This window comes from Anguilla rostrata, chromosome 15 (genome assembly GCF_018555375.3).
Source record: "Anguilla rostrata isolate EN2019 chromosome 15, ASM1855537v3, whole genome shotgun sequence".
Lineage (NCBI taxonomy): Eukaryota > Metazoa > Chordata > Actinopteri > Anguilliformes > Anguillidae > Anguilla > Anguilla rostrata.
Window position 1 is genome coordinate 29,547,710 of NC_057947.1, and position 19,867 is coordinate 29,567,576.

Sequence of the window (19,867 nt, forward strand, 5' to 3'; positions counted from 1 at the left end):
AGCGTCTGCTAAATGCCTGTAATGTAATGTAATGTAATGTGTGGGGAGCGGTGACGCCGCTGAGCCGTGACTTCTCAGCGTAGCGACGCCGCCCGTAATTAGCGTCTGCCCCGCTGACCTCGGCCACGCCGTGCCTTTCGCCTCGGCACCGTTGTCGGTCTCAGATTTGCGAACGCCTCGCGGTAATTTTGCCGCTCTGGTTCTCAGCTCTCGAAGGTGCGGCTCTCAGCGCTCCGTTAACGAAGACCGAGAAGCCGCCGTCCTGCGTCTCGGGGAAAAAAAAAAAGAGTTATGGATTCAGGAGCTCTATTGCAGCCAGCTTCCCTCCCTAGGCTCCGGTGTTCTATGTTTCTGTGCCACCGAAGTCCATATCGCATGTCTATTAAATGCACTCTAATACGCTCCTGAGATCAAATTAAAAGTTTTGTTTTGTCGAAAATCGTGCCTCGCTTAACCACATTTAAAATGTGTGTTAAGTGTGTTAGTTCAGCTTCGCTGTCACACAGGAACCGTTGTAAACTACGTGGTCCGAAACCACGGCCCCCTTCCTGTGTGTACATCAGCGATTGCCAAACAAGACGATGATCTTTGCCCTGCTGAGAGGGGGGGGGGGTGGCGGGGGGGGGGAAGAGTGTTATCCCCCAAGCCCCAAAAAAACCTGAGTTCAGAATGCTTTTCTTCAGTCCAGTGTCCAGTCCTTAAATGCCTCCTTAAACGGCAGGTTTTAAGGTTCCCGTCCTTCCACATTCACCACTTCAAAACGCTGTACGCCCAAATGCAAATACGGGGCGTCCTCCTACATTTCATCTGCAGCTCCTGTGCAGTGAACTGTGTCTCTGGGGATGAGTGAGAAATAATGTGACAGATACAATTTAACTCCTTGGATTGGATAATTACAGATTAATATGTGGTCTGAATTTAAAGTTTGTTTGTAAAAAAACAAAACAACAGTTCTTTGAATGGCAAGAGTTGACTGACTCTTGTTTGCACTTATGGCTGAAGTTTAAGTCACCCTCTTGAGTTAAATCAGTTGTGCACACTTCGTAAACGCACCTGAGTAAATGAGCTGATAGCATTTGTGTTCAGCGGTATGCAGTTACTGCCCTACGTAGGCAGACGCTTGTGCGGGTGATTTTTTGGAGGTAAATGTACACCTGATCTTAACCGTGCTGATGAGTCAGACCAGGACAGGAAGCAGAGGAGTCACCACCAGTACGTTCTCAGTTCTGCCTCCATTATATTCACTTCTGTTCTGCCAAAAAAGGAAATCGAAAAGGAAATCGTACGAGCATAAACACAGACACACGCGCATTCAAATGCATGCGCACACACAGACACACAGACACAGACACACACACAGAAAAATGCATACAGACATACACACACAGATACACAGGGAAGCACACACACACACACACACAGACACACTCTCACACACACCCAGACACACACACTCACACAGCTCAAAAAACACGAGGCTCAGGATGACCGGATATATACTGTGTATATATAGCACGTTGTGACCTCTTAAGCATAACTACAGCTAGAAATGGAAGCGCTTTCCTGACCACAGCTCGCTCTTTGCAGCACTGATGGTGGATATGCACGGCGTCAGTGTTTTAGCAGAACCATCAGACCGTGAGAAACTAAAACAATGCAGCTTTATGCACTTGTTCTGGGGGGGGGTGGGGGGGGTGGGGGGTGTGCGGGCGGGGGGTGAAGGGGCTTGTGGCTTTCGCAGATGCCGTTGCATGTGATCCAACATGCTTATTTGGCTACTTAATTGGCGTGATCTTTCGAGCAGGAGTGTTTTGAGAGTCATGAAAGTCACAGTCGCGTGCATGTATCTTGTTTTAGAATTCCGCTCTGCTGCTTTTTGGGAATGACACTTAAAGAAGGTATAGTGGAAGGCTGAGAGGAGTTGTCCGGTTGCAACGGATCATCTCTTTGATAATAACAAAGAATGGTGGCCAGGTGAAGCCGTCAGCCTTATTCATAAGCTTTACTTGTGATGTGGTTATTTTATGAGGAACCACCTTGTAACTTTTTTTTTTTTTTTTTAATGTTTTAGGAACCCCCTCTTTTTGGTGTACACTTTCCTTCTTGGTTGTCTTTGTTGTTCAGATTGTACTTATTCTTTAAGTGCTGAAAAATAAATAAATAGTTTAATCCCTTATAGCCCAATGGCTGTGAAATTGGACACCAGCATCTAAAATAGCATTGTATAAAATTATTGCTTTTATTGGGCATTGATTCAAGGTGAAGCGCTATAACCCGTATACCGTTTTAAATCGTATACTCTTCGCACTTTGATGCAGAAAACCCCGTCTCGATCGGTAACCCCACTGGAGATAACAGAAGAAGTAACGAGGCGGTCCCCCTCCTGAAAGAGGGCTGGAAGTGGCACCCCGCGTTGGTGATTATTCTATTTTATAATCCAGTAACTGTCCGCAACAAGTCCCAAAAACTGCCAATGATATTAACGGTATTGACATAGCCGAAATCCCCATTTTGACTGAGATACAGGGCTTGGCCAAAAAGAAAGAATGGGTAACTAAAGAATATTTGTTTTGTGGGGTTCCGGAGGGAACCTCCCTCAATAGAATTAGCTTCTGGAAGTGGAATATGGCTGGGGGAAAAATATACACACAATATTCCAATTTGGAGAGGTTTGGTGCCATTTGGAGAGGTTTTGGGTACACTTGGGCCGGGCCTTTGGAAAAACACCCGTCAGATTTTACTGCATTGTTCAGTCCACTACAAACCTTTATACTGGTGTTGGATACTTCCTGGGGTAACCCCCCACCTGTTTTACTCGCTTGTGACTCCAGAAAAAATTGCCTGTATTAAACGAAGATTAAACTGCCACTAGAATACTGCAGTGCAGGACTTTTAAGGACACTGCAAGCGTAAGATCTTTATCTTCAGAGATCTTGTGAAGTTAAGGCTTTCACAGTTCTGCACCGCTGATTTAAACATGCTGTCAAAAAGGAAATATTTTTTGCCTGATATAAATACTGCTTCTAGGTGGAGCTTGTTTTTGATCAGGCAAAATTACACTCAGAGTATACCTTTGAATATCACTGCACCATCAAAGGAAATAAAACCAAGATGACACAGTACAATGTTGATGATTATTTTTCCTCATGGAGGAGCGTCTTTAACCATGCAATGGATTTTTAGCTTTTAGAGTTTGCTTTTTTCTCTACCATGCACAGACCTAGGATGGACTGACAGAGCTACTATGCTGTGCCATTATATAAAATCTTTTCTTTTTTTTTAAAATAAATTTTTGTATAGTTTTCTTTGTTATTGTTAAATTTTATATTCACTGTTTCACCAGATTTACACTTGACGTTACACCTGCTAACATACACAGATACCACGCACACACACACATTTGTGCTCTGTTCATGTGTTTATTGTTTGTTGTAGCTACGCTTTGGCAATATGTATATATATATATATATGTACTTCCTGCCAATAAGGCTTATTTGAATTTCAGTTTGAGAGAGAGAGAGAGAGAGAGAGAGAGAGAGAGAGAGAGAGAGAGAGAGAGAGAGAGAGAGAGAGGAGATGCTCCTGCACTGCTGGTGGAGCGAAGCGCTGTTCAGCATGATAATACAGAGAGTTCCTGTTTTTGTTTTTGTTCCTCTTGCTTTACTGATGCGTCTCGCTTAACGCAGAATTGAATTCTGTGTTCTGAGTTTTTTTCAGAAGTGTGCCCCTTAGGAGTTTAAATAAACTGCTGTTGTTTGTCACTGTGTCCCTGGCATCCTGCCTCACTGGAGTAAGTGTGTTGGGTCGCTGGGTTGTTTTTGTTAGACCTCAGTCCTGTAGAGCTGGACACAGACGCAGGGGTGGTGGCTTGCAGAAGAGAGTGCAGGCTAGGGCTGGGCGATATGGACAAAATCGAATATCACGATATTTTTGACCAAATACCTCCATATCGATATTGTGATGATATTGTGGGGATGACTATTGGTACTTTCACAAAATTACACAATGAGATTTTTGATAAATAATCATCAGTAATGCCTATGTAATAACTAAGTGGGTAAAGGCAAATAATTGAACAGCTAGAACAGTCAGGTAAGTTCAGAAAATGACATCACTTTACTGTAATGCTGCCTTTAAAACCAGGAACGGACAACACTTATGCCATATCACGATATTGCAATATACAAAATCCCAGACGATATGTAACAGTCGCATATCACGATATCGATATAATATCGATATATTGCCCAGCCCTAGTGCAGGCGAGCTTCCTGGAAGCCCTTATCCATCAGCGGATAGCCGAGCGAGTCCAGGCTCCCGCAGGCCGCCGCCGGGCAGAGAAGGACGCTCCTAGCCTCAGAGGTGAAAGGGGCTCCTCACCGGCCAGACGGGCGGGCGGAACCGGCCCTGGACCGAGCGCTCGAGACGGTGAAGACGCAGACGGAATCGACCGCACGACCTGGCCGCTCCTCTCGGAACGAGCCCGGAAAAGGCCCTGCCCGCCCGCCCGCCTGCCCGGGGCTGATTGGGATCCACAGGCGCCCCTCGTCAGGAAAGGACGTCTGACGCCAGAGCGACGGAGGAGCATGCCCAAATACTCAGATATACAGCGTCACCCCAAACCACCCCCCCCCCCACCCCTATTCCCAAGGCACACGGCAAACATCAGGGCATAGAAAGCAGGTAGAACTGTTCTGGCGGCAACAGATTGTTCCAGAATGACATTGCCCCTGGCTAGGTTGTGACGCGCAGTAATCATGCTGTTGTTTTTTTCCCCCGTGAATACCTGTTTTCTGAGCTGAAGTAGAGAGAGTAAAACTGTAATCCTGCTGTTTTCTAGGCAATGCTCTGATATGTAATGTTCCTACAGTACCTGCAAGGGCTGTTACCTGGAAAATAATGAGTGTAAATGTATTGCTGCTGTCAAGTGTTTTTCCCAGGAAGGTGAACCGGTGTGATGAGTCATATTTGGAGGTCTAAAGCACGACACACCTGGCTACTCGGCTCAAAAACTGACGGCAGTAGGAAACCAAACCCCTTATTTATTTGATAAATGCGGTTGAAATGCATTTTTATTTATTTTCCCAAGGAGTCTTGTAGCACTGCTAGTGCCTCCAAAGCTCTAAAAACAGTGGGCAGAATTTTTCTTTTTTAAAATCAGTTAAAAAAAAACTTCTAAACTTTTTTTTCAGTTCAGACGACCAGTAATGCTCCCTTTTATGTAAAATGCTTGCGGGGTCAGTGTAGAACCTGGAACACATCGGTTTTATGAGGAGCAGTCACACAAGGGGCAGTTTTGGCGTACTATTTTGACAATGGAATCTAGTGCAGGAAGTGAACTACTGACAGTGAATAAACGTGATGGTGCGTGGAAGTATTTCCTTCTGAAATAAGATCAATCCATCCTCTCTGTCAGACTGTCATGTAATACAAGCATTGCATTTGGAATAATGTCACAGAGAGCGTGCCATGCTAAATGGCATCCTGTCCTCGAACAGGCAAAGCGAGCGATAGCCTGAGAAGCTGCGCGTTCATCTTATCAGCTCTCAGACAACAGCTCTCTTTGTCATCCCTGAATATGGGAAAAATGTCACATTTTGCATTTGAACACTGGGAAGGCTGAACGGTGCCCTGGGAGACTCTGAGGAATGGGCTTGTTTACGTGCTTGTTTTCACGGTAGGCAGTGTCACGTTCGGCTGTTCCAGCCTGCCGGGGACACGCCAAGGCACATAGGGGCCACGAAGGGCTCGCGGCTTCATTCTCAAAAAAGCAAACAGGAGACACGCTAAAAAGGGACACGCGAGGAAACTGATTTGTGGCTATTTTAGCGACACGTCCCTTTCTAAGTCTGGCTTCTGGCGTCAGTGTCTGGGTGTCATGTCTGCCGCCAGGTAGAGGCCACACTCTGCGGTATTCTCAGTGATGATTCAGACTCTTTCCCTTGGAGACAATGACAGCTGTTCATATTTAGACAAGAAGAATACCTTCACCCCGAGAAAAAAAATGGCCTCCGATACCAGAGGCCCTCTCTGTAGTAAATCCTTCTCTGCAAACCCATTTTATAATGGTATCTCTGCCGAGACGTTGTGTTGCCCTGGTCATCTGGTGTCTGACCTCACTTGAACGTATAAAAACTGTTAAATTCGCCTTTCGGGCATCCCCCCCCCACCCCAGCCACTGAGTTTGCACACTTAATGGGGCCGAACAATTGAGCGAAATGAGCGCAATTAAAAGGCTAATAATCTGCGTCCGGATAGCAAACATAAACATGTTGTGTTTAGTCTGGAAAGAGACTTGCAGCAAGCCATCATGAAAACATTAAGTGATGTTCTGGCAGCCCAACGCCTTCAGAAGTCTAAATAAAGGGTTCTTCTGCGTCCTTGTGCTCTTGTGTACTAAATTCTCTTTCCACACACAAGTATATATTATAAACATGTACATGTCACCTTCAGTTAAACATTACCTGCAGCAATTTAGCAAATGTTTCCAATTTACGCAGCACACAACTGGCATCAGTTAGTATTTTAAGTTGTAGGCTCTAACATACTGGTTGTTCTCTTTCCTAGCGAAATCATTTCTTAATCTAGTATCTACAGGACAACATTGAGGAGGTTTGGATTGTGTGACCCACATTTATTGTGATTTGTTTACTTTTTGCATTTCTCTCACCTTTTTCTGAGCACTAAAATTGAAAGATTAGTATAAGTAATTAAGGCTTTTCAGTGTGTCCAATCAATGTTTTGTTTTAAATTGTAACTGCTACAGTGTATGCAAAAAGCACTCACTGCAGTCACAGGGAAGCCCTCTCTGCTACCAGGGCAAACTGACTTGGGAATTGACAACCCCCCATTTGTGTTTGACTGTTTCATAGGACTATTTCATTGATTTTGTGTGTATCAGATGTTGATTTTTGGCAAACCGGTCTGCAGTTCTAAGACCCGTGGGGAAACGCTCAGGCTCTCTGACAACAGAGTGCATTTGTGGAAAATAACAGACCAGTTATGCCTGGAAGCCAACTCGATATATCCATCGTGTCAGTCACAAAACTCGCAGAAAAAGTATTTCTTTCCAGTCACTGCACAAGACTGGACTGCGTAGCTTCGAGAGCCCTGTCAAGCATCCGCAGTCATCCACAGCTCTTGTCCAGGATAGAATGAGGGAGCGGGGGTTGGGGTGGGGGTGTCTCTCTAGTGCTGAAGCGATGCCCAGCGGCTGTGCCCCTGCAGCTTCAGAAATCTTCAGCGCATGACTCCTGTGGAACGTGAAGATAATCTAATCACAGCAAGGCGTCTGATGTCACAATGCACCGCTTCTGCTGACGTCACACTCCTCTGTTTGTGTTGACGGGGAAAAGATTCTCAGAATAGGAAGATTCTATTCTGTGTTATAGAATTCTAGCTGAAACTCGAATTGGCGTTCATGTTCAAGTTCAAGTTCAAATTTTATTGGCCATATGTAATAATAGCACTGCAATTATTTGCAAGATGAAAAAAGATGATGGTTAAATACGAAGAAATTAAAAAATAGATGAAAACATACATATGTGAAAATAACACAAGGGTGTTTATTCAGGGTAAAACGAATACAAGGACAGTTCAATAAATAAAAGTGCAGTCCGAGCTTAAAAAATACCAAGCATTTAGATGCAAACCATTCCTGAATCTGCTTGTTATTGTGACCATTCCGCATCAAACACACTACAAACATTCCCCTTCAAACACATACACCAACCGTTCCTCATCTAACATACACCCTTCAATGTGTCACAAATGTGTGACAAAAGGAAAAACTCGCATTAAATACAGTTAACCGAGGGGATTTCCTGGAGCTTTGCTGTGGCTGGGTGTGCAGTCTGATGTCGCCTCTGTGTCTTTGGAGGTGGGCTCCACCTATTTATATACCTGAAATGAGGCTTCTTATTGAACTGCGAAGGCCTTGCTGACGTCAGTCTTTGTCCACCTCTTGCTACAGTTTTGTGGCCTTCGAGTTGGTGCGTTCTTGGTCCACTCTGGACCCCGTGGTCTGGCTGCTTTGTTTGCTGGAGCTCAGGCTCAGAAATTCGAGCACGTGCCGGCGAAACGTGTTGTCCAGCAGGAAGTACGTGATGGGGTCGGCCGCGCTCCGGAACGCGGCGAGCAAGAGCAGGGCGTTCTTCACCTCCACGAGCCGCGACAGCTGGTGGCAGCCGGCCCCGGCGGGCTGGCGGGGGCCCCAGCGCTGGGCCAGGCCGATGAAGACGGCCTTGAAGACGTGGTGCGGCAGCAGGCAGACCGCCAGCACCAGCTGGATGACCACGATGTTCCGGAACACCCTGCCGTAGACCCGGTGGTGGTCCGGCACCGCCGTGTTCCGCCGGGCCCTGCTTATGTGCCGGTTGACGGAGACGTACGAGGCCAGCACCAGCAGGAAGCAGAGGCAGAAGAGCAGGATGGCGCCCACCGAGGTCATCTGGGAGACGTTCCCGCCGACCTCCACCGCCACGCTGTAGCACGGCTGCCCGCTGCCGTTCCCCGGCCCCCCGGCCTCTATCGCCGAGTAGATGCCCACCACGGGGAGCACGCAGGCCAACACGAAGGCCCAGATGGCCAGGCACGTGGCCTGGGCGAAGCGCACCTCCCGCAGCTTGCGGAAGAACGCGGGGGGCAGTATCCGGGTGCAGGTGCTGGGCCGCCCCGCGTGGCTCTGCTGGGTGAGGGCCGCCAGGCGGCTGAGGGCGATCCAGGTGAGGATGAGCACGCCCACGTAGATGTTGATGTGCAGGACGGGCGTCACGCCGCCCACGGCGACCCGGCAGAGCAGCTGCTGGGCGCGCCAGGCGTCGCCCACCGCGAAGTAGGCCGCCAGCATGGGCAGGGTGGCGCACAGCAGCAGGTTGGACGCGCTGAGGTTGATCAGGTAGACGTGCGTGGGCGTCTTGGAGGGTATCTTCTCGGCGAAGACCCAGAGGGACAGGAGGTTCCCCGGGATGCCCGTGCAGAACATGAGGCCGCAGAGGACGGGCAGGACCAGGTGGGTGGCGTTGGACGGGCACAGGGGGGAGGATCGCCCGGAGGAACTTTCCGTCACCTCAGGTGACGTGGACATGTTCTCCATGGATCTGCCAATGAGAAGAGATCGCCCGCTAGTGACTTCTTTCAACCAGGGCTCTGACAATCATCATCTGCCATCGGAACCAGCTTGTAGGAACTGTGCGACAGGTTATAAGTGCCCGAAGCATGAGCATCACAGCGTTTCCCCCTACATAGACTCCTCTGTGGCTCAGCACAGTGCCTTAATATTGGCACAGCAGTCACAAAATAAAGTCTGTCAAAAACAGGAATTGGGTTTGGAGGCGCACAGGCGCACAGTCGTCGAAGGTGACCGCAGAAATACTTGAAGTACAGAAATACAATGAAAGAGAACTACTTTTTCTTTATCTCCAATGATATAAATGAAAGATATTTTAAAATGAACAAGGCAGTGATCATTTTTACTTGGTTATGCAAGCCTCTCTTGTAGCATTTCAATCGTAATTATAATTTTTTAGTTACTATAATGCAAAAGACAAGTCTTTCGAGCCCTGCGGCTAAGTTAATGTTTCTTGCATTGCTTGTAAAAAAAACGGTGGGTATATTTTAATTTCCTCTTTGTAAAATAATATGTTTACATTCTGATTAAATTTTTAACCCCTCAAGGTGTGAGAGCACAAATATGTGATTGGAATGCTCTTAAATGAACATTCTAATGCTGATGTAACAAGCACTTTTGGTAACTGAAATCAACTGACTTGGAATTTTGAAAAAAACATTTTAAAAAAACCCACTCTTCAAAGGGTTAAAATGCAGACGTGGGGCTGCTGCTGCTGCTGCATCATGCCTTAGCCTGTAAAGGCACTGTTCCGGTGTGTGGATCGGCACCTTCGTCTGGTGTCAGATCCAGTGCTGAGAAGTGACTGGCAGTGCCACCGCTGCAGTGCATGAATGCCCGTAGCGTCTATTCTTTCGGCCAGTTATGCGTGACTCATCGCCGGTGGTTTGCATGCACTGCCATCTGGTGCATGAGCTGCCGTTGCGGACTGCGGCCTGAGAGGAAGCGGGTGCCTCACGTCACCGTAGGACGTACTGACGGAGTGTAGCACAGTGGGTAAGGAACTGGGCTTGTAACCGAAAGGTCGCAGGTTCGATTCCCAGGTAAGGACACTGCCGTTGTACCCTTGAGCAAGGTACTTAGCCGTTATTGCTTCTGTATATATCCAGCTGTTTAAATGGATACAATGTAAAAGTTGTGTAAGTCGCTCTGGATAAGAGCATCTGCTAAATGCCTGTAATGTAATGTAATGTAATGTCACCTGTTTCTGCAGAAGGACCATGCATGTGCTCACCTGAACTGATAGAATCGCAGAAATAAAGTGCACGTCATTGAACATTCCAAATTGGGGGAAAACAAGGAGGGAGGAAGCATTGAATAGAATGCAGACTGAACTCATTATGTAATCAGATTGTACTGCTGTGAAGATTATGTTAATTGCAGGTCCTCTAAAAGCAGTTGTAGGATGCACCGTTTCAGTTTTGATTGTCACAGGACATTTTTAAATGTGGAATTTTGAGGGACTCAGATAGACGCGTATGAAAATTAAGATGTATTTGTATTTGATTGATCGCTCCACATTTGAAGTAATCATGAGTTGAAATTTTGTAAGTGTATTGTTAAAACAAGAGCAGACATTTTCAGCAGTGAAGAGGAAGCTGGATGTGTTGCGTGCCTGCCACTAAGACAAAACACAGCCACAGTGTCCTCAATGCACGAAACATTATGCTTGAAAGAAAGCCATATTTGATTCAAATACAGTATTCATGAAGTGCAGTTTCTGTTCTACATAATGGTCCGTGTCATTTTCTTGCGAGGCACCGGGTCATGAAACAGTACGTAATGATTCTGTGGTCCTTGGATTTAGAATGCGATTTAGGGTTTGTAGAAAGGGAAATAGTTTTTAATTAATACAGTAATATATAATCAATATTAATATAATAATAAACCATTGACTTATTATACCATGATTTATAAAGTCATCTGCCAATGCTCTTGCTCAGCCTAGATTGCCTCAAGACCACTATTCTCTTCCACGGGCCCTTTTACATCCTTACATTCACAGTGTGCATCCACAGGTTATGGTATTTAACTGTGTATTTAACACAGTTGTTCATTTCAAATAAAACATGCAGAAAACGTACATCGTCTGTCATAGAAAATTGTGTACAATTCCAAAAATGTTATACTGTAGGCAAATATGCATACATACAGGTGCATGTGTACATATGTATACACACATACATGCATTCAGTATATACACTCCATGCTCATTCATACAAGCATATGCACATACAGTACATATTCACATACATGCATACTGTAAGTAGAGCATATGCACACACACAACATTCTCAATACATATCGGCACATACATATTAAGTTCTTATAAGACGTGTAACGACAACAAACATGCCATATAATGAACGGCAACCTTACCTTTGTTTCAGTTGGCAGTGTTGAGCTGTAATAATACGTTGTGTGTTTGTGCGCGTGCGGCAACGCGTCGTGTGCCCACCCACGCGTTTTCACTGTACGAGTGTACAGTGTACGGGTGTGTGGGTGCCCGCTTTGTTGCGTACTTTGCTCTGCCTTTGGTGGCTTCTCTGATGTATTGGAAGGGGAGGGGAGGGGCGGAGAAGGAGGAAATGCTGTCCAGAGGAGGTTGGATCTCTCTTTTTTTTTTTTTTTTGATTTCACTATCCTGGCTGTACTATTTACCTGTTCGCTGGTTGTCTACACTTGTTTGTTTATTTATTTGCACACCTAAAAAAAATTTAAAAAAATAAAAAAACCTACAACAACAAAGTGAAAACGCATAACAGGGACAGTGCAGAGTAGGCAAGAAGCCTGTGAGAGCTTACCCAGTTCCTTCCCTTATTCATTTATATTACACATTACTAACAATATAAAGACGAGTAGGAAAGTAGTTCTGTAAAACTATTCTATAAAGTGGTGAGGAAACGATGCATAAAAATTCTGTTGATTAAAATGTTTTAAAAGTAACAAAATGTTTTTAAAATGGTGATTATAGGTGTGTAGGCAGTTAATAACTTGTTTCAGGTGATATTTGAATAGTGTTAGAGGTGGTGTGTTATTGATGGATGCGTGGGCGTTCCAGGTTGGACTATTGCAAAATTGCAAATTGATGAAGGGATGTGTGACAATTAGGAGTGGTGCAGGAGTGGATATTGGATTGTAACTTCCGATTCCTTCTCATTTTTACCCTTGCTTAACTATTTCTGTGAGCAGAAATATGTTTAATGTGATCATCACAGCCTCTAGTGGCAGGAGTAGTCCCTTGCAGCCTGTGACCGTTCCACCTGTCAATCACTGACGCTGGAGGGTTTGTGCTCACAAAATCAATAGTGTTATTACACCCATTTTTAAAATTAATTTTGTCATACTTGCAGCACACTCATGAGTGGAATGGACATTGTTGAGTTCATTCAAGTTGTGGACTTTATTCAGGGTTCTTGACTTCAGAAGGGAGAGCGTTGTGAAGTCAAACTTTTCAGGGCATATGTGGTTTTTACTTGTACCTTTTTTTTGTGTTCAGAGGCTTCCATGCTTTGCATGTGCTGTATAAGCATGATTGTCATGCTGTAACTGTTCACTTTTTTATATTTTCCATTTTACAGCCATGTATTTTACTGATACTACAGTACGTTTAAATTTCTTAAAGCGTTGTATTTGTCAAACTTGGGTTGAGATGATTATTGAAGCCCAGATTCGTGAACATTTCTCTGCACTGTTGCCTGTAGCAGGCCTGTGTTTCCTGTGTGAGATGCACCGGGCTAAAGTGCACTGCTACGTTGCTGCAGTTTTTTGTCATGGGCTCTCGGGAGGGTTACTTCCTCTCCTTGTCTGCAGTTCCACGTTTCCCTCAGACGAGAGCGCTCTGTACCTTCAAGATATTTGTTAGATAATGCTGTGTATTTGGACTGGTTGCGGCCTGTATTGTTGTGGCGCTGCTGCACTGAGCTTGTAGCTATTACAGGATCTTGCTGCTGTCTCTCTCTTTGACTGTAGTGTTATATTGAAATTACTGTGTGTGTGTATGAATATATGAGTCTAAATATATCTGTGGATATATACTTTCTTTTGTGTCTGATTGCCATTGGTTTTAAGTAAAACAAATTCAGTGACATCGAATATCCCATTATGTAGATGTTTTATTCTGCATTTGGCTACAAATTGGCTCTTTTACTGGATCCAGTTGGTTGTTTACACAGTTGAAGCTCACCGGGAAGTTCAGTATTTATTATATCACCTCATTCCTCTCAGCCGGTCATAATTTGCCTTACAGTACTGCCACTGTACGGTCACTCAGACAGCAAGTACCTTCTAAAGCTCATTATTCCAACCGCACAAAAGGCAGGCAATATTAGGGTTAGGCCCCAGCTGGCCTGTGTGTTCTATTATGTTTCCTTGGAAATCTGTCCTTCAAAAGTGAAATCCATATTGTTATGTACAGCATGACCCCAGAGCTGCTTTTGCCCCTGGGGTGCCGTGCGGAGGAAACGGTGGCAGACAGCTCAGTCTTGTCCCGACGGGGGCTGGACGCGTAGGGTGTTGATCGTGCTCAGGCTGGGCCGCGGGGTGGAGAGCGTCTGGGTCCTGTGGAACTCGGCGGTGGAGCTGTTGCCGGTGCTGTCCTGCAGGTGGAGGAGGTTGCCCGCTATGCGCATGGTGGCCTTGCGGACGGAGCCGGAGAGCAGGAAGTACAGGACCGGGTCCAGGCAGCTGTTGAAGGTGGAGAAGAGCAGCGCCACCTCGTTGGTCTTGTCCGCCACCCTCCTCCAGGAGCAGGGCGTCTCGCTGATCTGCGTGTGGACGTAGAAGATGCGGAAGGTGTGGTAGGGGACGAAGCAGACGGTGAAGATGAAGAGGACAAAGAAGGACTTCTTGGCCGTCCTGCTGTATCGGAGCGCGTTGGGAAGGTCCGGTTTGTTCCTGGAGGCCGCGAGTAGATTCTGGGCGATCTTGCCGTAGGAGACGATGAGACAGACGAACACTAACCAGAAGACTGCCACCATGAAGAAATTGAAGTAGGCCTTGCCTTTGGCCCCCAGCCTCTGCCTGTATTGGAAGCACTTGCCGCGCTCCTCGTTGCCCTCGGAGAGGGCGATCATGGGGACGATGGCGGTGAGGGAGAAGGCCCAGATTACAGAGCAGGCGAGGATGCTCCACCTGCTCTTCTGCATCCTGGACCTGACCCCCCGCTGGATCTTCATGTAGCGGTCTACGCTGATCAGGCCCAGCAAGGTGATGCTGACGTACATGTTCATGTAGAAGATGTTGCCCACCACCTTGCAGAAGACGGGGCCCAGCGTCCAGTGGTTGTGCTGGCTGTGGTAGAGCACGCGGAAGGGCAGGCACGCGATGAGGATCAGGTCGGCCACGGCGATGTTGATGAGGAAGACGCGCACGGAGTTCTTCTTGGTGTGGACGAACAGGAAGACGTAGAGAGAGAGGACGTTCCCCACCAGTCCGAACGCGAAGAACACGGAGTAGAACAAGATCAGGGGTATCCTCAGGGAGGTTTCATCCATCCTGCAGGTTTGGTTGTCACCTGCCGGAAGTTTGTGGCCTTGGGTGGTGGCCAGTGTGGCGTTTAATGTGACAACGTAGGACGCGCTGGAGAAACTTGTGGAGTAGAGGCTTGTCATTGTGCTTTGTATGTTGCTTCTTTCAAATTATGGAGATCTTCAGTCATTCTGAAGAAGAATATAAAAATATTCTTGTAACACTTCACTTTAATTGGCAAGTTGCATGATGCATCTGCATTGACTGTAAGCTTAGGGTTGTAACTAGGCAGCTGTTTCGTAGGTGACTTAGGTGCATTAACTGTCTTAACTACTGCTTGTATTTTTTCCACTGCATTGTTGCTGTTCTCATGGTGTTAGTGTTAATCAGTTTAACCTTCAGGGTCCAAGTTGAACTATGCGGTTGTTCCCTGCACTTGGACCGGTACTTCTCTCTAGGGTTTTCGTCATACTTGTTCCTGGTTATGGTTATACACTTTGTTGTACGTCGCTCTGGATAAGAGCGTCTGCCAAAGGCCTGTAATGTAATGTAATGCTTCTCCTGAATTTTATACACTTGAATATACTGGTTCTTGTGCAAGACTATTAGATTTATAACTGGGCTATAGCTTGACCCTCTGCCCCTACTGATTCCCCCATGGACCTGTGGCTGGCGGCCTGTTTTGTAATGCTCATCCTCATCCTAAGGTCTGTGATTCAGTAGAAAACTGTGGTCATTCTAGACTTTATGATTGGATCAGTTTTTACTAATCGGCAGTTGTTTATTCATCCTATTCCTGCATATCTTTGCATCTTTAAATCTCTTGCTTTTCACTGTGAACTAAAGCACACATCACCCTACACCAGTAAAAGGGTTTTTCATATTTTCCCGTATCCTCAACCAGCCCCCCACAGACACGAACACGCAGTAAAGTGCTGTAACTCACCCGCGGGCTTCTTTCAATGCGAGACTGCATTTCGACTCCACGGCCGCAGAGAATCGAGCGTTCGGGTCGACCGAACGCACTAGCGCGCGTAGCCTGTTTGCAGAGCCAACGCTGTAGCTTTTCTCGCACGCTGTAGAGATGAACCGAGGTGACCTGAACTAGCCTTCGTTCAGCTTGTGGTCCGAATGGCGTCTCCCTCCAGGTTTGCGTCCGTGAGCGTGTGAGGAACCTCTCTCCCCCCCGTTTCTGCACACATCTGCGTGTGGCCCTCGGCTGCACATTCAACAGGACAGACAAAAAAGTGCCGATGTGGCGTTAAAAGGAGGAAGGAAAAGCATTGACCGCATTTTATAAAAACCACACTCCTCTTTCTTGTCAGATCACTGAGGCAGAGGTCTTATCTTCCCTTCTGATACTTTCCAAAACAGCTGCTCACATTACTGATGACTGAAAGTCACATTAGAATTAATTGCCCGGTGTTCTGGTGCCACAGCTGAGCTGAAGTGATGAAACGGAATGATGTGAGGATCCTGAATGTTGACTGGCTGTTTGCAGAGCAGCCCTGGGCTTTGAGGAACTTTGAAGTGGAAGTGCACAAAGAAGCTGCCACAAATAACTCTGCAAAACAGTTGTACATTAGCTCTGTAGAGCGGTAGTTGAAGACCCCTACTATGCGATGTTGTTGTAGGATGCGTATGCACATGTTGGCGGGGTCTGCAAGCCAGTGTGTGATTTGGTCCACCCTGTGGGTTTTGAGTGATGATATTAGTGCTAACATCTCTGTCTGTCTTTAACCATATCTCTACCCCACTCTCTCTCTCTTTTTATCTATATCTCTATCTCTTTCTCGTTTTCTCTCTTCTCTCCCTCCCCCTCTCTCACTCTCTCTGCCCCCCTCCCCCTCCCTCTCTCTTTTGTCCCCCCTTCCTCTCTCTTTGTCCCCCCCTCCCCCCCTCTCTCTTTCTCTCTCTCTCTCCCCCCCCCCCTTTCTCTCTCAGCCTCACTGTGTACTCCTGGCATCTAAAGAGAACTCCGCTCCTGTGAAGCTGGGGGGGTTCGGCGTGGCCATCCAGCTGGGAGAGTCTGGTCTTGTGGCTGGAGGTATGCACGGCATGCTGGGAACTGCGGTAGTGTGTTCACGCTCAATCCATCCCTCCGTCTGGGCAAAATGGGTTTCCAAAACAGGCCCCCCACATTACCGATGGTCTAACTACAATACAGTGCAATTGTGTGCTGCATTAAAAAAAATTCTGTAATAATTGTTATTATCCTGATGTGTTCTATCATTTAAGTGTTTGGCATGTGTGTGCTGCACTATTTTTTGCAATTATCCACATCTGTTGCATGTCAACTTAAACTCTTCACACCCAGTACGTCAGTGGCTTAATATGTACTGTATATACATACATACATATGTATGTGTGTGTGTGTGTATGAATGAAATGTTAATATCTTTTGTTACTAAGTGTCACTATCCCCCCTTCCTCTTTTAGTTTACTTGAAATCAGGAAATCAGGCGTGGTGTTTGTGTTTTTTTTTTTTTTTTTTTTTTTTTTTTTTCTTTTGACGTGCCTTGGTGGTTTTTGAGTTTTGAGAATATGCATGCATTTCCGTGTACTTGCATGACTTCTGATGTGGAAATGGACCGTGTCTGTGTTTTTTCGCGAACGCGCTTGCCCCCTGCAGGCCGAGTGGGGACGCCGCACTTCATGGCCCCGGAGGTGGTGAAGAGGGAGCCGTACGGGAAGCCCGTGGACGTGTGGGGCTGCGGGGTCATCCTCTTCATCCTGCTGAGCGGCTGCCTGCCCTTCTACGGCACCAAGGAGAGGCTCTTCGAGGCCATAATTAAGGGGCGATACAAGGTAGTAGTTTATTTACATAACGCCCCTGCCGAACCGTGGGGCTGCTGAACCGCTCGCCCTGCCTCCCACTCTCGGCCTCTCCCCCCTGGGGCGTGCGGTCACGTCTGTCTGTCTGTCACGGGCCCTTTGGTTTTAAAAATATGACGACGTGTAATTTGATTGGCTGGATTCGTACGGAGACGATTCGCTCGATTGGCTCTGGGGTGAGTGGACGGCGTGTGTGGGGCAGGGCAGCAGGGCGGCATGCCGCGGGTCAGAACCCCACCCCACCCCACGGTGGCTCCGGGTCCCAGCGGCGCTACACCAATCTCAAAGCGCGGCGCGGCTGTCTGTGCCCTCAGATGAACCCGCGCCAGTGGAGCCACATCTCGGAGAGCGCCAAGGACCTGGTGCGGCGCATGCTGATGCTGGACCCCGCCGAGCGGATCACCGTCTACGAGGCCCTCAACCACCCCTGGCTCAAGGTGCGAGCGCCCCTCTGTGGGTTCGAGGCTCATGGGGGGGGGGGGGGTGCACTGCTCTGCATTCGCGATTTGGAAGCTCCGGGCTCAGTGCCAGGTGCAGTGGGTATAGATCCTCACGGCAAGAAGGTCCGCTAGGTTCGAATCCCAGCTGGGACCTTTTTTTTTTTTAGTGTGGAGCTTTTGCGTGTTCTCCCCATGTCCTCGTGGGTTTCCTCAGGTTACTTCGGTTTCCTCCCGCAGACCAAAGACATGCAGGTTCGGCTAACTGGCGGTAAGAGTATGTGAGTGAATGCCCCCCCCCCCCCCCCCCCCCCATGACTTCCACCCGGAACAAGCGGGTTAGATAAGGAATGGATGGATGTTTTTCTGACTATGGTGCTGAGTGCTAAATGCCTTAAATATGAATAAAAACTGGTTGTTGCTGCCTGCCTTGCATTATAGCATAAATGCAAACTGCGGCCAAGTCTACGCATGTAGCTTATGATGAAAAAGTTGTAACCAGTTTAAAAGTGTAACTAAGGTAAAACCAAATATGCTAATTTTCTTACTTACCCTCCAGCATGGTATTTGGTATTTGTCCTGTGCAGGTGCAGTCAGGAAGTAAAAGTCGCATTGTCCTCCAGAGCAGACCTTCCATTGTTCCTGTGTTCCTGTTGTGGGCTGATGTGTGTATGCTGTCCTGTTTAGGAGAGGGACCGATACGCCTACAAGATCCACCTCCCAGAGACAGTCGAGCAACTGAGGAAGTTCAATGCCCGGAGGAAGCTTAAGGTGAGGAATGCATTGGTCCTGCAAGTTATTTTGTAGTTCACAGGAGTGCCCCATAGCCTTCCAACTGTCTGTTCACTTGCAGTTAGCCCTAGCCTCATCACAACGGTTAGGACTGGTGGTCATGTGTAGATCTCCTTCAAGGAGAATGCATTCCTTTAATAAAGAAATTCTACAGGGTGACACTCAGTGTGTAGTGCTGTCCTGACCGACTCTGTCCTCCATTCTGTCCTGTGGATCTGGGAACTAAGGCTCGGAATCCTAGCCCATGTGTACTGGAGATTGTGCTCTGCTAACTTGTGTTGATTGGCTGGGCGCTTGCTCTGATGACATCTGTCTTGTGTGATTTAGATTTAGGAAACCCCCCCTTTTTCCTGCTCTGAGTAGGAATGGTTATTGGTTCGTACCATTCCAATAAAAATTAGCTCTCTACATAGGGCCTAAAGAGGGGGGGGGGGTGAATAGTCAGCTTATTTTTTTTTTTTTTTTTTAGGGGGCTGTGCTAGCTGCCGTCTCCAGCCACAAGTTCAACTCGTTTTATGGTGACCCCCCCGAGGAGCTCCCGGACTTCTCTGAAGACCCCACCTCCTCAGGTAAGCGCAGCACCTCTGTCTGCTGTCTGAACGCGGCTGCTGTTGCCGCTGTCGCCCCCTCTGGCCTTGTCGCAGGCGTGCGTGCGAAGCGGTAGGAAACGTCTGTTTTGCAACGCTTGGTAGTGCTCACAGACTTCCATGTGTTAAGGTTCAAGGGGACGGGTCACCAGTTAGTCTTTTTATAGCTCCCCGCTGGAAAAACAGAAGTGCTCTGGGCCTCTTGAGCAAGCCCTCCGCTGTCTGAGGCAAAAAAAATCACACTTCCTCCTTTTCACTCGAAGGCAGGGGGTGTCTAACTCCAGGCCTGGAGGGCCGCAGAACCTGCAGGTATTTGTCGTTTCCTTTCAGTCAGCAGCCAATGAAAGGCCTTGGACTTGGCGTGTGGACTGTTTAGCCAACCAGTGACTTAAATTAATGACTCGTGCTGATAACGTGAACGAAAACAGGCATTGCACCTGACACTGCAGCCCTCCTGGACTGGAGTTTGACTATCCTGTTCTGAGAAGTACTGGGTACTAATCCCTTTGCTGATCAAAGATGTGACCTGTATTTTATCAGAGCGCTGCTCTGTGGCTGGTAAACATGTGACCTGTATCTTTCCTGTGGCTGGCTTGACCTTTCTAATGATCCGATTTAAC

At 47.2% G+C, this 19,867-nt stretch overlaps 3 protein-coding genes across 19 annotated transcripts in view; 1 reads left to right on the forward strand and 2 right to left on the reverse strand.

Moving 5' to 3' along the window:
- Positions 1–19,867, forward strand: part of LOC135241428 (peripheral plasma membrane protein CASK-like) — a 154,078-nt gene that overhangs the window by 105,104 nt on the left and 29,107 nt on the right. For 9 of the 16 annotated variants that reach the window (XM_064311834.1, XM_064311841.1, XM_064311845.1 and 6 more), the window contains exons 6-10: positions 16,541–16,643; positions 17,229–17,407; positions 17,746–17,868; positions 18,556–18,639; positions 19,130–19,229. In XM_064311834.1, coding sequence (XP_064167904.1) covers positions 16,541–16,643; positions 17,229–17,407; positions 17,746–17,868; positions 18,556–18,639; positions 19,130–19,229 — 589 coding nt within the window. The remainder of the gene's footprint in view (positions 1–16,540; positions 16,644–17,228; positions 17,408–17,745; positions 17,869–18,555; positions 18,640–19,129; positions 19,230–19,867) is intronic. The other 7 variants (XM_064311847.1, XM_064311833.1, XM_064311844.1 and 4 more) reach the window with 1 other exon arrangement.
- On the reverse strand, positions 7,542–11,673 carry LOC135241431 (probable G-protein coupled receptor 82). Of its 2 annotated transcripts, XR_010325994.1 has the most exons (3): positions 11,507–11,673; positions 7,769–9,098; positions 7,542–7,737 (listed from the first exon to the last, which is right to left on the reverse strand). XR_010325994.1 is itself a non-coding variant. In XM_064311859.1 (2 exons), exon 2 carries the CDS (start codon positions 9,092–9,094, stop codon positions 7,967–7,969), a length of 1,128 nt encoding a protein of 375 aa, XP_064167929.1. In that variant the 5' UTR covers positions 9,095–9,098; positions 11,507–11,673; the 3' UTR covers positions 7,542–7,966. The 2 variants fall into 2 exon arrangements, 1 of the variants encoding a protein (XP_064167929.1); XM_064311859.1 differs by having other exon boundaries at positions 7,542–9,098.
- LOC135241430 (probable G-protein coupled receptor 34) lies at positions 13,225–16,326 on the reverse strand. The gene is made up of 2 exons (XM_064311858.1): positions 15,543–16,326; positions 13,225–14,787 (listed from the first exon to the last, which is right to left on the reverse strand). The coding sequence occupies exon 2, from the start codon at positions 14,737–14,739 to the stop codon at positions 13,606–13,608; it is 1,134 nt and encodes a 377-aa protein (XP_064167928.1). The 5' UTR covers positions 14,740–14,787; positions 15,543–16,326; the 3' UTR covers positions 13,225–13,605.

Coding starts and splice junctions, on each gene's coding strand:
- LOC135241430 (XM_064311858.1), bottom strand. CDS start 14,739: ATGACAAGCCTCTACTCCACAAGTTTCTCCAGCGCGTCCTACGTTGTC.
- LOC135241431 (XM_064311859.1), bottom strand. CDS start 9,094: ATGGAGAACATGTCCACGTCACCTGAGGTGACGGAAAGTTCCTCCGGG.